The 13071-nt window shown below is 41.6% G+C and overlaps 1 protein-coding gene across 1 annotated transcript in view; it reads right to left on the bottom strand.

Annotated features, from left to right (window-relative positions):
* Positions 1-7038: 7038 nt before the first annotated feature.
* LOC124860165 (bifunctional heparan sulfate N-deacetylase/N-sulfotransferase 1-like) overlaps positions 7039-13071 on the bottom strand; it is a 67874-nt gene continuing 61841 nt past the window's right edge. Inside the window, exons 13-15 of the mRNA XM_047353188.1 lie at positions 11238-11347; positions 8845-8947; positions 7039-8757 (exon numbers count right to left, since the gene is read on the bottom strand). Coding sequence (XP_047209144.1) covers positions 8638-8757; positions 8845-8947; positions 11238-11347 — 333 coding nt within the window. The 3' untranslated portion in view covers positions 7039-8637. The remainder of the gene's footprint in view (positions 8758-8844; positions 8948-11237; positions 11348-13071) is intronic.

Below are 13071 nucleotides of genomic sequence, written 5' to 3'. Positions count from 1 at the left end.
TCATCACTTGTTGATAGAGCAGATAACAGTGAGAGGACAGAGGTTTTGCTGCAGAGCTTGAAGTTTCTATTACTTATTGTGTGGTTTTAGATTTTCTACCAACTAGCTTTATAGAATAATTTTTTATCATGCCTGTCACTGGTGAAGCTCCTCTGCTGTTCCACTATTATGTTGTCATATATTTATGAATGTTTCAAAAGAAAAACAAGCAGGAAAGCATTTAACAATGTAACTACACCTGGGATATGACTGTTAAAATAACTGTGGCACCTTTCTTTTAAAACTAGCGCTTAGTGTCAGAAGCAAACACAATAACGCAAATTGAGGAAACTAAAACACTGTGTAAAAGTCCACAGTCACTTCTAATTTCTTTATACATTTCTTCCAAGAAGCCAGACTTTCTAGTAATCTTTTGAAGTGGTATTAATGTAATTTCCTAGTTTATCTGAAGATTTGTTTTGTTTGTTTTTATTTATACCTTGGCTGTTTTTTCAGCAATTTTGCATCTAGTACCTCACTTATTTCAGACATAAAAAAACCTTCCACTTTCTATTTAGAAATGATAAAATGCATTTATTATCGGCATGTATTACTCTGTTAATCTTGGAAAGATGTGTTGCTGCTGCATACAACTTTTAATGCAAAGTATGCTACCTAAAGTGTTAGACAATTCATTCACCCGATCACTAACCACTTTTGCTGAATAATAAAAACATTCTGCCAGCAAGAACAACAGACCTGAAACATTTCTGCAAGATCGTCATCTCACCATATTAGTTCTGCAGGGTATTAAGATATGCTATTTTTGCTGCATTAACAACCTAACAAAAAAGAAAAAAACTTTAATTAGATCTTAAGGCATTGTACCAGACCCTGTCAGAAAGACATTTGCTCCAACATCTATGAAAAACACCAGAGATGGCACAGTCAGACAGACAAGTAGTGTTTCAGCACCAACAAGGTGATTCCCTAATTAGTGGTCACAATTTTAGACTTTTGTCAAAGTTGATAATTAAAATAGTCCTTCCTTGCCAGTAACAACTCTGCTACATAGCCAAAATCTCAGATGTTTTGACTCAGTCTTGTTTCTTATGTGTAAGCAATAGCTTGAGACTTAACTTCATTTAATCTCACTGTCCAACCAGATATTGCTGCACATCTGTATCCAGGTGCTGTTTTGTGTAAGACCACGATTTGAAACTGAATTAACTTTGCAGTTAATTTTAGTATCGGACCTCAGATTTCAATGCAGATTTCTATTTATGAACGTGTGTTTATTTTACGTTTTGTAAAGAACAGGGTTATTGCCAGATTAAATCCCTAATTTAATCTAATCCACCCTGCTGTAAAAGGGGATGAAGAATAATGCTAAAATCACAGAACTATCCTTAAAGAAAGGAGTAGCGTTGTCATACGTAACAGGTTGAACAGCTAACCTGTTCACCTGCTTTTTACACTCTTACAAAAGACTGTAATCTACAGGGTTGGACAATGAAACTGAAACACCTGTCATTTTAGTGTGGGAGGTTTCATGACTAAATTGGACCAGCCTGGTAGCCAGTCTTCATTGATTGCACATTGCACCAGTAAGAGCAGAGTGTGAAGGTTCAACTAGCAGGGTAAGAGCACAGTTTTGCTCAAAATATTGAAATGTACACAACATTATGGGTGACATACCAGAGTTCTAAAGAGGACAAATTGTTGGTACACGTCTTGCTGGCGCATCTGTGACCAAGACAGCAAGTCTTTGTGATGTATCAAGAGCCACGGTATCCAGGGTAATGTCAGCATACCACCAAGAAGGACGAACCACATCCAACAGGATTAACTGTGGACGCAAGAGGAAGCTGTCTGAAAGGGATGTTCGGGTGCTAATTCGGATTGTATCCAAAAAACATAAAACCACGGCTGCCCAAATCACGGCAGAATTAAAAGTGCACCTCAACTCTCCTGTTTCCACCAGAACTGTCCGTCAAGAGCTCCACAGGGTCAATATACACGGCCGGGCCGCTATAGCCAAACGTTTGGTCACTCATGCCAATGCCAAATGTCAGTTTCAATGGTGCAAGGAGCGCAAATCTTGGGCTGTGGACAATGTGAAACATGTATTGTTCTCTGATGAGTCCACCTTTACTGTTTTCCCCACATCCGGGAGAGTTACGGTGTGGAGAAGCCCCAAAGAAGCGTACCACCCAGACTGTTGCATGCCCAGAGTGAAGCATGGGGGTGGATCAGTGATGGTGTGGGCTGCCATATCATGGTATTCCCTTGGCCCAATACTTGTGCTAGATGGGCGCGTCACTGCCAAGGACTACCGAACCATTCTTGAGGACCATGTGCATCCAATGGTTCAAACATTGTATCCTGAAGGCGGTGCCGTGTATCAGGATGACAATGCATCAATACACACAGCAAGACTGGTGAAAGATTGGTTTGATGAACATGAAAGTGAAGTTGAACATCTCCCATGGCCTGCACAGTCACCAGGTCTAAATATTATTGAGCCACTAGGGGGTGTTTTGGAGGAACGAGTCAGGAAACGTTTTCCTCCACCAGTATCACGTAGTGACCTGGCCACTATCCTGCAAGAAGAATGGCTTAAAATCCCTCTGACCATTGTGCAGGACTTGTATATGTCATTCCCAAGACGAATTGACGCTGTATTGGCCACAAGAGGCCCTACACCATACTAATAAATTATTGTGGTCTAAAACCAGGTGTTTCAGTTTCAATGCCCAACCCCTGTACGTATTGTTAAAGATACATATATAGCTACACATACATTTGTTAGATGTGTGTGGTTGCTTTCAGCAATTTGTCTCATAACTTTGTGGTTGTCTGCTGAGTTCATAACGGAGTGTGATTCCATCATTCTGGCAAACACAGAAAGGCAGATGGTTGTTGTTGCTGATCTCATCCATTTGTCTCGAGATGAGTGGGATGCTTTAAATTAGTTTAACCTTGCTGCATATGATGAGAGGATTCAGGAGTTAGTCAACTTCATTAAATATCTAACTAGAGATGCTTTGATTTCAGATGTTCTTTGTCAGCTTACCTTGTATCAGCAAAAAGCACAAATGAAAGCTGAACAATATTTTCAGTAACAGACTGACCATCAGATGGCTCTTAAAAGAAAGAATGCTGTGAAGCTTGAGCTCTCAAAAGCTAAGAAGAGGACAGAGAAAGTTGAGTATCTCAAGGCTTATGCTGTTAGAAAAGCTACATTCCAAAAAGGGGGACAGACCTTCACCTCTCAGGTACAAGATTTGCATAATCACTCACATCAGCTGCAGCGGTCACAGCAGGAGACAGACTCAGACAACAGGTATCCAGTTTCAAACTTAGTCAAAGTCAAAGAATTTAGTCTAATTTAGTCAAAGTGTTGGAAGTCAGATGGTCTTCAGAGGTATCCTGCCAAATCCCATTGCCGTGGACAACCACCAATATGACCAAGTGCTGGACTAAGCAGGTGCAAGTGGTCCAAGTGGGAGGGAAAAGCAGTTTCCCAACCTGATTTGCACACATGGTTCTCAGGTGACTCATTCCAACCTGACCCACCAACACAGGCATGGGTCCATTCGTTGGAAAGCTCTCATTTTAAGTAACATGATTATAATAATCACAAAACATCTCATCTTTTTGATGTGAGTATTATTTCAGAAATCTAATTACCACTAAAGGGAATCCAAGTAACCAACAGATGTACTGTAACCGTTTGAAAAACTTTGTCAGTTTTCCTCTCCCAGGTCCTGTGGAAAGTTTTAGCTGCAGTTTTATATTCTTACTCTATAAAGCTATGACTTTCAGAAACAGCTCACCTGCCGTAAATAGATTGTTTTATTCTTTTGTGCTCCACTTACCCTCCGTTGTATTTTAAGGAAAAGTTCTGTACTATGTAATGACATCTTTAGGGACTGTATAGAAAATGAGTACAAAAGCAGGTGAAATCCAATGAAACTAAACCTTCAGAAAACCAGGAGAATGTTACTACTTGGAAGCAAACTATAAAAAAATCAGCAATGGTTTAAAAATTTGGCACAGCACAGCAGGTTTATTGTTTTTGGATGAAGCTGTTCATTTTTTATCTCCCTCGAAAAGTTATCATACTCTAGAGACTTCCTGGTTAACTAAATTTATTCTGATTATTGTTCTGCCTTTGCCTGCTTTCAGGGGTTTTCCCTAAAAAGGGAATCAAACTTACAGAGCATGAACTTCACACAGCTTATTTACTTGAATGACACGATGTAAAAGCTTTCAAATATAAGATGTTGATTTGTGTTGTGGTTTTGACCTATGTTTCATATGATTTTGAGGAAATGAGTTGGGTCTACTTCTTAAAGTTATCTGAGGAGGAACTGAAAACAAAATTCAATCATTTCCTTTAAATCAGCTGTCAGGGTTCTAGAAATCTCTATTCCACTACTCTGCCTGCTTTAAATGTGTTTAATGGCAATTAACGTAATATATCTGTCACAGTTGTTACTGAATCCGATTACCAAAACAGAATAAACTTGTGGTTTTATTATAAAGTACAGACTCAAAGGTTTAACTAGAGGGTTTATGAATCTGTTTAAGGAGAATCACTTTAAGGAGCATAAAATGTTAAAAAAAATTAATATGAAAAGTGATTTTAAAAACTTTTTATCTTCTCATTATGCACAGCATAGCAGGTTTATTCAGCAGGTTCATCATTTGTTCTCAACCTCTGACGTGTTATCAGATTTTCTATTCTGACATTTAGTTTGTTGTGTGTCTTTTTGCTTTTATTTCTGCAGTGAGCAAGTGAAATGTGTCATAGATTTAGATTTAGTGATAGATTTGCATGCAACAGGTCACATCTCAGGTCATGCTCAGATGTTTTTGCAATTCACTTTGACTCTTGTGAACCAGAGAGATCAATGTAAGTTTAACAACTATTTCAGTGACCATGTGATTAGAATTTCATTAAAAACTTCGTTTCAACCAATGAGTCCGAGTGGTAGTGCGGAGTACCCGGCCTTCTTGGCGTCCCTGTCAGGGTTGCTGTATGGTGCCCCTCCCAAGGACTCCATTGCTCTCCTGGGGGACTTCAATGCCCACATGGGAAACCCCAGTGACACCTGGAGAGACGTGAACCGGAGGAATGGCATCCCCGATCTGAACCCAAGTGGTGTTTTATTATTGGACTTCTGCGCTAGTCACGGATTGTCCATAATGAACACCATGTTCAAGCATAAGGGTGTCCATCAGTTCACTTGGCACAGGACACCCTAGGCAGGAGGTCGATAATTGACATTGTTGTCGTGTCTTCAGACCTTTGGCCACATGTTTTGGACACTCGGGTGAAGAGAAGGGCTGAGCTGTCCACTGATCACCACCTGGTGGAGAGTTGGATACGCTGGAAGAGGAGAGAGCTTTGACCAGATTCCGGTTGGAGGTTGGAGACAGAGTCCGAGTGGACCATGTTCTCCGCATCCATCGTCGATGCTGCTACCCCTAGCTGTGGCCGTAAGGTCTACGGTGCCTGTCGCGGCGGCAATCCCCGAACCTGGTGGTGGACACCGGCTGTAAGGGAGAAGGAGTCCTATTGGCTGTGGTTGGCTTGTGGGACTCCTGAGGCGGCTGACGGGTATTGTGAGGCCAAGTGTGGTGCCACCCGGGCTGTGGCAGAGGCAAAAACTCGGGCCTAGGAGGAGTTCAGTGAGGCCATGGAGAAGGACCAACAGTTGGACTAACAGCATTTCTGGCAAACCGTCCTGCGCCTCAAGAGGAGGAAGCAGTGCTTCGCCAACACTGTTTATAGTCGGGGTGGGGAGCTGCTGACCTCAACTGGGGACATTATCAGGCGGTGGAAGGAGTACTTCGAGGATCTCCTTAATCCTGCCATTATGCATTCCCTGGTGGAAGAAGAGGCTGGGGACTTGGGGTTGGACTCTTTCATCACCCAGGCTGAAGTCACCAAGTTGGTTAAAAAGCTTCATGGTGGCAGGGCTCTGGATGTTGTGGGGCTGTCATGGTTGACACGCCTCCTCAACGTTGCTTGGCAGTCGGGGACAGTGCCTCTGGACTGACAGACCGGGGTGGTGGTTCCCCTTCATAAGAAGGGTGACCTGAGGGTGTGTTCCAACTATAGGGGGATCACACTCCTCAGCCTCCCTGGTAAGGCCTACGCCAGGGAATTGGAGAGGAGAGGAGAGTCCGGCCGATAGTCGAACCTTGGCTTCAGGAGGAGCAGTGTGGTTTTTGTCCCGGCCGTGGAACACTGGACCAGCTCTATACCCTCTATAGTGTACTCAAGGGTTCAAGGGAGTTTTCCCAACCAGTCCACATGTGTTTTGTGGACCTGGAGAAAGCATTCGACTGTGTCCCTCATGGTGCCCTGTAGGCGGTGCTCCAGGAGTATGGGGTCGGGGGCCCTATATTAGGGGCCATCTGGTCTCTGTACAAGCGGAGCAGGAGTTTGGTCCGCATTGCCAGCACTAAGTCGGACCTGTTCCCGGTGCATGTTGGACTCATGTTGGCAAAAGCACACAAATGAGGCGAAAAATTCGCAGAAATCGCGTTTGGTGTGAACGCACCATTAGAGATAGGCTGAGGAGTTCGACCATCCGGGAGGGGCTCAGAGTAGAGCCGCTGCTCCTCCACATTGAGAGGAGCCATTTGAGGTGGCTTGGGCATCTATACCAGATGCCTCCAGGATGCCATCCTCGGGAGGTGTTCTAGGCACGTCCTACCGGGAGGAGGCCCAGGGGACGGCCCAGGACACGCTGGAGGGACTGTCTCTTGGCTGGCCTGGGTATGCCTTAGAGCAGACAAGAGGCCCACAGTAACTCTAGAGGAGTTGCAGAGAATCATTTGAAACTATAAGAGCACTCCACAAATCTGGCCTTTAAGAAAGAATAAACATTTAAATTAAAGGTTAGATTTTTCATCATCTTTCTGTTATTCTAAGGCTTTTTACGAATCTTTGCTGGGGATGCCAGTGAATGTGGTTGGCTCTGTATTTCCAAGCCTGACTGCAGAAACCTGTATTAGAAAATGAGGCAACAAAGCTCTGACTAATGAAAAATACAGTGGTGTTTTATTTGCAAATTAAAAAGCACCAACAATATTAGTTACACTGTAAAAATTATTGACAACAATTACAAATCTGTATCATACAGTCCAGGAGATTAGTACCATCGTTGCTGTTATGTGTTTAATACTTTATATACGGAGAAACTCTGCACTTTTGTACAACAGTTGGCAGTGAGAGGAAACACTTCTGCATGATGAATGGATCCCAAATTCCCCTCAGCGCAGCACTGACGTTTTTAACGCTACAACAACAGGCTGATAGGAGCGTAAAACCCAAACACATTCAATAATTTAGGTCTACCCGGGGGTTTATGTACATTACAAAGTCAGGAAATAAACCGCCATGTGCGTTTGAGCAACGTACAAAACTATTGCAGTAAAAGCAGCTTTTGGTTACCAATGAACACCTAGTTGCAATGGTAACACCAGACATCCATATGGAAACACGCAAAGTACTGTTGGGTCTGTTTTTTTCTATTCTTCCCAGTTCTACACTCCTCTTGTAAGTAAAATAAAAAAAAAAGACAAAACAAATATACAATTTTAACAAAAAAACAAAAAAAAATGCCAAAAACATTTTGAAATGCACTTTTTTTTCCTTCTGTACACAATCTGAATCTGTAGGACCATGCATACAGTAGCTAGCTTATGATCTTCTTCACAGATTGTAGTAGGAGCCATGAACTTAGTGTGCTTTCCAGTTAACCTGTACGACCAGGGTCGACGCTCACCCCAGGGCCTTTGTGCTTTCTGGATCCGTCCTCCTGTTTCTGCCTAGGCCGGCTCAGTGGTCGCGAAGCTGACTGCAGAGCAGGCTGGGCCAATAACAGTGCTGTACATCCTGCTTGTGTGGAAACAATGCCTCTACCAGGTTTAGTTTTGGTACATTCTAACAAATATGCATTTCCATCAGCGCTACAGAAATGTTAAATGAGACAGAAGAAAACAAAACAAGAGCTGAAACAAAAGAAAAAGGAACCCTTCAAAAAAAAAAATCCAAGGGGTTGATAGCTTGAAGTTTCTGTCCTGGCACTTGTAAATGCAATAACTAGATTCTACCAAGGCCTATTGAGGAAGGCTACAAGACGCAGCCCGGGTCAGGACTCCTCATGTCCTCACTTACCACTCATACACTTCTATTGAAAGTAGCTTGAATCAACATGTCGAACACGCTGCCACTGGTTGAGTCAACACTGTGCTGCTCCACTATCACTGAGGACCCATGATAGTGTTTACATCTGTCACCTGTTTATAGAACTAACAGGAAAAAACTGCTCAAAGTTCATTTGCTTTTCATTTTTCAGTCTCAGGCAACAGTTCATGTAAAGATAGTTTGATTACTGGGACTGGGATTATCGAACACTGGAGAACCCCACTGTGCATCATCGAGTCTTTACTTGTTCAAATCCTCAAGACACAGTTTTAGGGGAGCCCTGAAACCAATCTGCTCTCCACAAAGAAGATCACGGTTAAGCTTCGAGTTCATGTTCGGCATACCGTGCTCAAATCTTTCAGCAAGCCCTGCAGGGTGGAGCAAGGTTTCGGAATGTGGAGCTGTGGTTTTCTCCTACAGCGGTGCTGCTACCTGGTGTGGACCAGTTCTTCTCTGAGCCAGCTGGGTAGTGGCTGACCCATCCTGTAGAGCAGTTTCGATAGCTCAATGTTGTGGTCCCGGTAGTAGTCCCTGAGGAACTCCTGGGACTGAAAGAAACAGAATGAAACCAGATGTAGGCAACTCACCAAAAACCAACTCGCATTATGAAAAGTTGTTTTAGGAGAGGATCCTACCTCAGGGTCCATGTCAGGGTACCGGCGTCCTTTGCTCTTTCCCAGACACTTGGTCTTTCCTCCCTCCAGCAGCTGACACCAGAAGCCTTTCTTGGGGTCAAACCTGCAAATGATGGATGTAAGAAATCCCTGAATGTCAAAATGTGACAAATTAAGAATGTATCTTCTCCTCTGGACTTAAAAACACATTTTCTTCACAGAGTCAGTGTATGACAGTTTCATTAGTAAAAGGAACAAACTCCAATATTAAGAGTTTTTCCTCAATATTCAATTATTAATGTGAGCGTTATTCAACAGTTATCAGAAACTATTCATGTTTCAAACAAATCAAACTCCAATAATATAAAGCAAAGTGGGTGCAAAAAAATAAAACTGCCTCAAACTCTAAGGCTCAAGATCTCAGGCTGATTCTATTACAAGTACTTTACTACATGTATTTGTAGCAAATGTTATGTTATTTATTTATGATTATTTTCACTTTTTATTTTAATTGTATAACTTCAATACAGTTGTGGTCTTATGTTACACTGCCTCTCAATGGGAAAAATTATTATACACAACTACAGAAACAGTTGCAAACAAAGTCAACTACAGACGTGGAAGACATTTTGTTGCTAATAAAAGGTTTGTTAAGTGATTCAGATAAGTATGATCTGTTTGAACCTTTTGACATTAAGCTTCTGTTTTGGAAAATGGTGGATTTGAAAATGTCAGTCTTTTGGAAATCTCACAGTCAAGGATCTACATTCTTTGCGAATACACACAGAGACTAGGGTTGGGCATCGTGTTTCAAGAATTGGTTTAAACCTGGACTAACATTTTGGTTCTTCCGGAATCATTTAAAATTTTTAATTTGGATTCCTAGTTTTGATACCCAGTCCACCGACTGGAAGAAGCTGCCAAAACAAATGAAAGAAGAAGAATCCCGGGGAAGCGTGTGCACAAGCATGGACAGTGTGCGACGTCGATCCAAAATGTGGCTTGATACGCTGCACCGGCCATCACTGCCTCCTACAACACTCAGAAAAGCACCACACTGCATTCAGAATCAGGTAAGTATAACAATATGTCTTAATACCAACACTGAGGCAGCTAACAAGTTTTACTCGACCTTAAACTCAAATGTAAATGCCCAGCTAACATTAGCCCTGGTGTTTTTTTTAATAGACAAATGACCTGAAGTTGCTAACGTCACCCAGGCAGTTGACCAGACTGATGATCTCCTTCGTTCACAGTGGCATCCAAAGGAAAGAACCAGCCAGCTCATTTAAACCGTAAAAAAACTTTTTTTTTGACCCTGCCTCTTTAAAGAATCAGAATTAAGAACCGCTGGGAACCGGAATCAAAACGAGGAATCGGAATCGTTCAATCATTCAAACATTGCCCAACCCTAAAGGTGACTGCAGCTTTAATAATGCTAGCCACGTTAACTGCTAATGTAAGATGCTAAAGATGGTTTAAAATGTCTACTTTGTAATGATTTTGCCTTTGTTTTAAAAGCGACTGTTCTCTCAGACAGCAAAGACCCAAATATAGGTAACTGGTGACCGCTTACAAAGCAAGCATTGAAAAAACATATCCTCAGTATAGTTATGCTACACAGTTCAGCCCTAAAGTATTCATACCCCTGGCAGATATACATTTTCTTAGAACCAAGAATGTTGTTTTTCATAGGAATTGAGAAATATCTCTTACAACTTAAGAAAACTAAGTAAAAGGAGCTTAATTTAAAAAAAATGTATCTCATTTCATTTATATTTTATGTTAATTTTATTTTAAGAAGTGGTATGTTAAAAATAATCTATACCCTTTTCAATAAACAGCTGTAAGAATTTCACTGGCACAGCAGCAATTAAACCAGTGTTTCTCAACCCTGGTCCTCTAGGCCCACCGTCCTGGATGTTTTAGGTGTTTCCCAGCTCCAACAAATCTGACTTTAATAAATGGATGATTTACAGGCTTCTGCAACACTTGATGGCGGCTGAGTAGGTAATGCAATCTTCTAAATAAGGTGTGCTGGACCAGGGAGACATCTAGAACAGGAAGGGCAGTGGGCCCACTGGGTCAGGATTGAGAACCACCAAATTAAACCCCTCTTATAATTGCTGAGAAGCTATTTGCATGCTTCCTCTGGTATTTTGATCATTTATCTATGGAGATGAGCTCCAGGTCTTTGAGGTTGGAAGGCCTCCTTTCCATCACCCTAATCTTTCGCTCCCCAAACACATTCTCCATCAGATTCAAGTCAGAAATTTGTCATTTCAAAACATCTACTTCCAGTCAGAGGAAACATGTATTTAGGGTCAAAGAAAACCACACCATAAAGCAGTAGATTAGGTTGTAAACCTGGCATTCGAAAAGCATCGCGTCTGAAGGGACAGGGGGATACTTACGCTAAGATCTTGTGGTAGTTGATGACATTGGGGAGGCCAAGAAACTTCTGGATTTTATCCATGACTGAGGCAGGCTCTGACTTCAGTATCTGTCCATCCAAAACCAACAACTGGAAGGAGACCGGAAGCCCAACATTAGAAGAGGACAGCTGTGTATACAACAGCATGATATAAAAAAAGTCATGTGCACATAGTCTTTCTTTTTTTGTTTGAACTACTTTTCTATAATTAAATTCAGACGGACTGCCTAAAACACTCAGATTAGAAGCAATCCTTCAGAGAGTTGGCAACAATTAATGAGGGAGCACCAAGTATTGAATGTAGGACAGATATTATCTCTCGGACTAAATGCTGTAACTGTAACTTTGTCGTTAAATGGTTTTTTTGACTCTTGCTTATTAAACCAGCTCATTAGGTAGCCAAACCACAGTCCTAAGGTCTTCACATCTATCTTTGTTGAACTGTGGAAACTGCTGACAGAAATCCCCTGGAATTTGTGCAATACCTGGTAAATGAATCAATAAAACCCATTTGGGAGAAAAATAGCAAATAGTCAATATCTCCCACCATTGCAATATTGATCATTTTTAGGGTTTCGGGCTCAAAATATAAATCCCTGATTCACAAATTCATTTGAGCAACACATTCTCCAGATGTTCGATGGCTGATTGTCCAGGTTTTGAAACTTTTATTGCTAATTTCTTGCCATAAAATATCTTGAAAAACATTTTGTCCAAGTGTTTGTGTTGTTTTTTTTTTTCATCTTTTACTAGCTTCCTCCTCTGGAATGTGGTTTTGTTGTGTATTTTTTGCTTATCTTCTAACATCGCCAGTGTCTTTGTTGATGGACACCACGCATTCTGTCAGTTTAAAGGTTTTTATCCTGTGCACACGATGCGAAGGGTTTAGGTTTGAGAGCTGAATCAGGCTGCATGAACTGAGCATTTACCTTATTAAGTGGAGCAGTGTTTTTTTAAAGATAACTCACTATTACTGAGACTCCTGCTGAGTAACACTGAACCCAAAACCTATCATTCAGACTGGAGCCTTGAAGGTTGGATTTTTCCTTTGCCAGTGTTCGTAAAGGTCAACTCTTGTCCACCAGGGTCAGCTGGATTTAAAATACTCTCTTTAACACTAGAACTCCCAGAGCCGTCAATTTGACGGTTTTGAAAGTTTGACATGCCATAACTCTGGTTTATTATCTGCCTGGCATCCTGACTTTTTCTAAACCTGTGTCTTGTGTATTCCTCTCTTTAAAAAAAATAATATATATAGTAAAAAAAAAAAATATAGTAAAAAAAAAATGTAGGTATTTTTACCTCTAACTACCACACCCGCTATTTTGACGGCCCTATTATTTACATTGATTTTTTTTTTTTTCGTAGCTGAGTATACGCGCGAGCGTTGCCTAGCAACCGCCACTGTAGCACGCAGTCTGAGAAGGAGATTGTTGGCATCCTACAAATGGCTTCTTGAAGGATATTTTCTGCTCAAGAGGCATTAGAAATGCTTCAAAAATTAGATGATCGCGATTCTGGGGTTGAGAGGGATTCTGACGGCTCTTGGTCAGCATTCAGTTCCAGTGACAGCGGGTCAGAGAGTGAGCCTCCCCCGGCTAAAAAACACGAGTCGTCCCATTAGCAGGAGGTTGTGGCGCATTATTTCAAGGTAGTAAAAGACTAGCCTATGTAACGATTTTATCATTTTAGGCTATAGTTTAGTAAACTAATAATATATAAACTATAGCAACAGTGCCACAATCAGCGTAGGTTCAGAGATAGGGAGACAAGCCAGATGATCAGTGCCCAGCTATAAACCCAGCAAACCAGCT

This window comes from Girardinichthys multiradiatus, chromosome 23 (genome assembly GCF_021462225.1).
Source record: "Girardinichthys multiradiatus isolate DD_20200921_A chromosome 23, DD_fGirMul_XY1, whole genome shotgun sequence".
In the NCBI taxonomy this organism is placed as follows: domain Eukaryota; kingdom Metazoa; phylum Chordata; class Actinopteri; order Cyprinodontiformes; family Goodeidae; genus Girardinichthys; species Girardinichthys multiradiatus.
The sequence above is the reverse complement of the archived record's forward strand: the minus strand, read 5'-3'. Positions and strand labels throughout refer to the sequence as shown.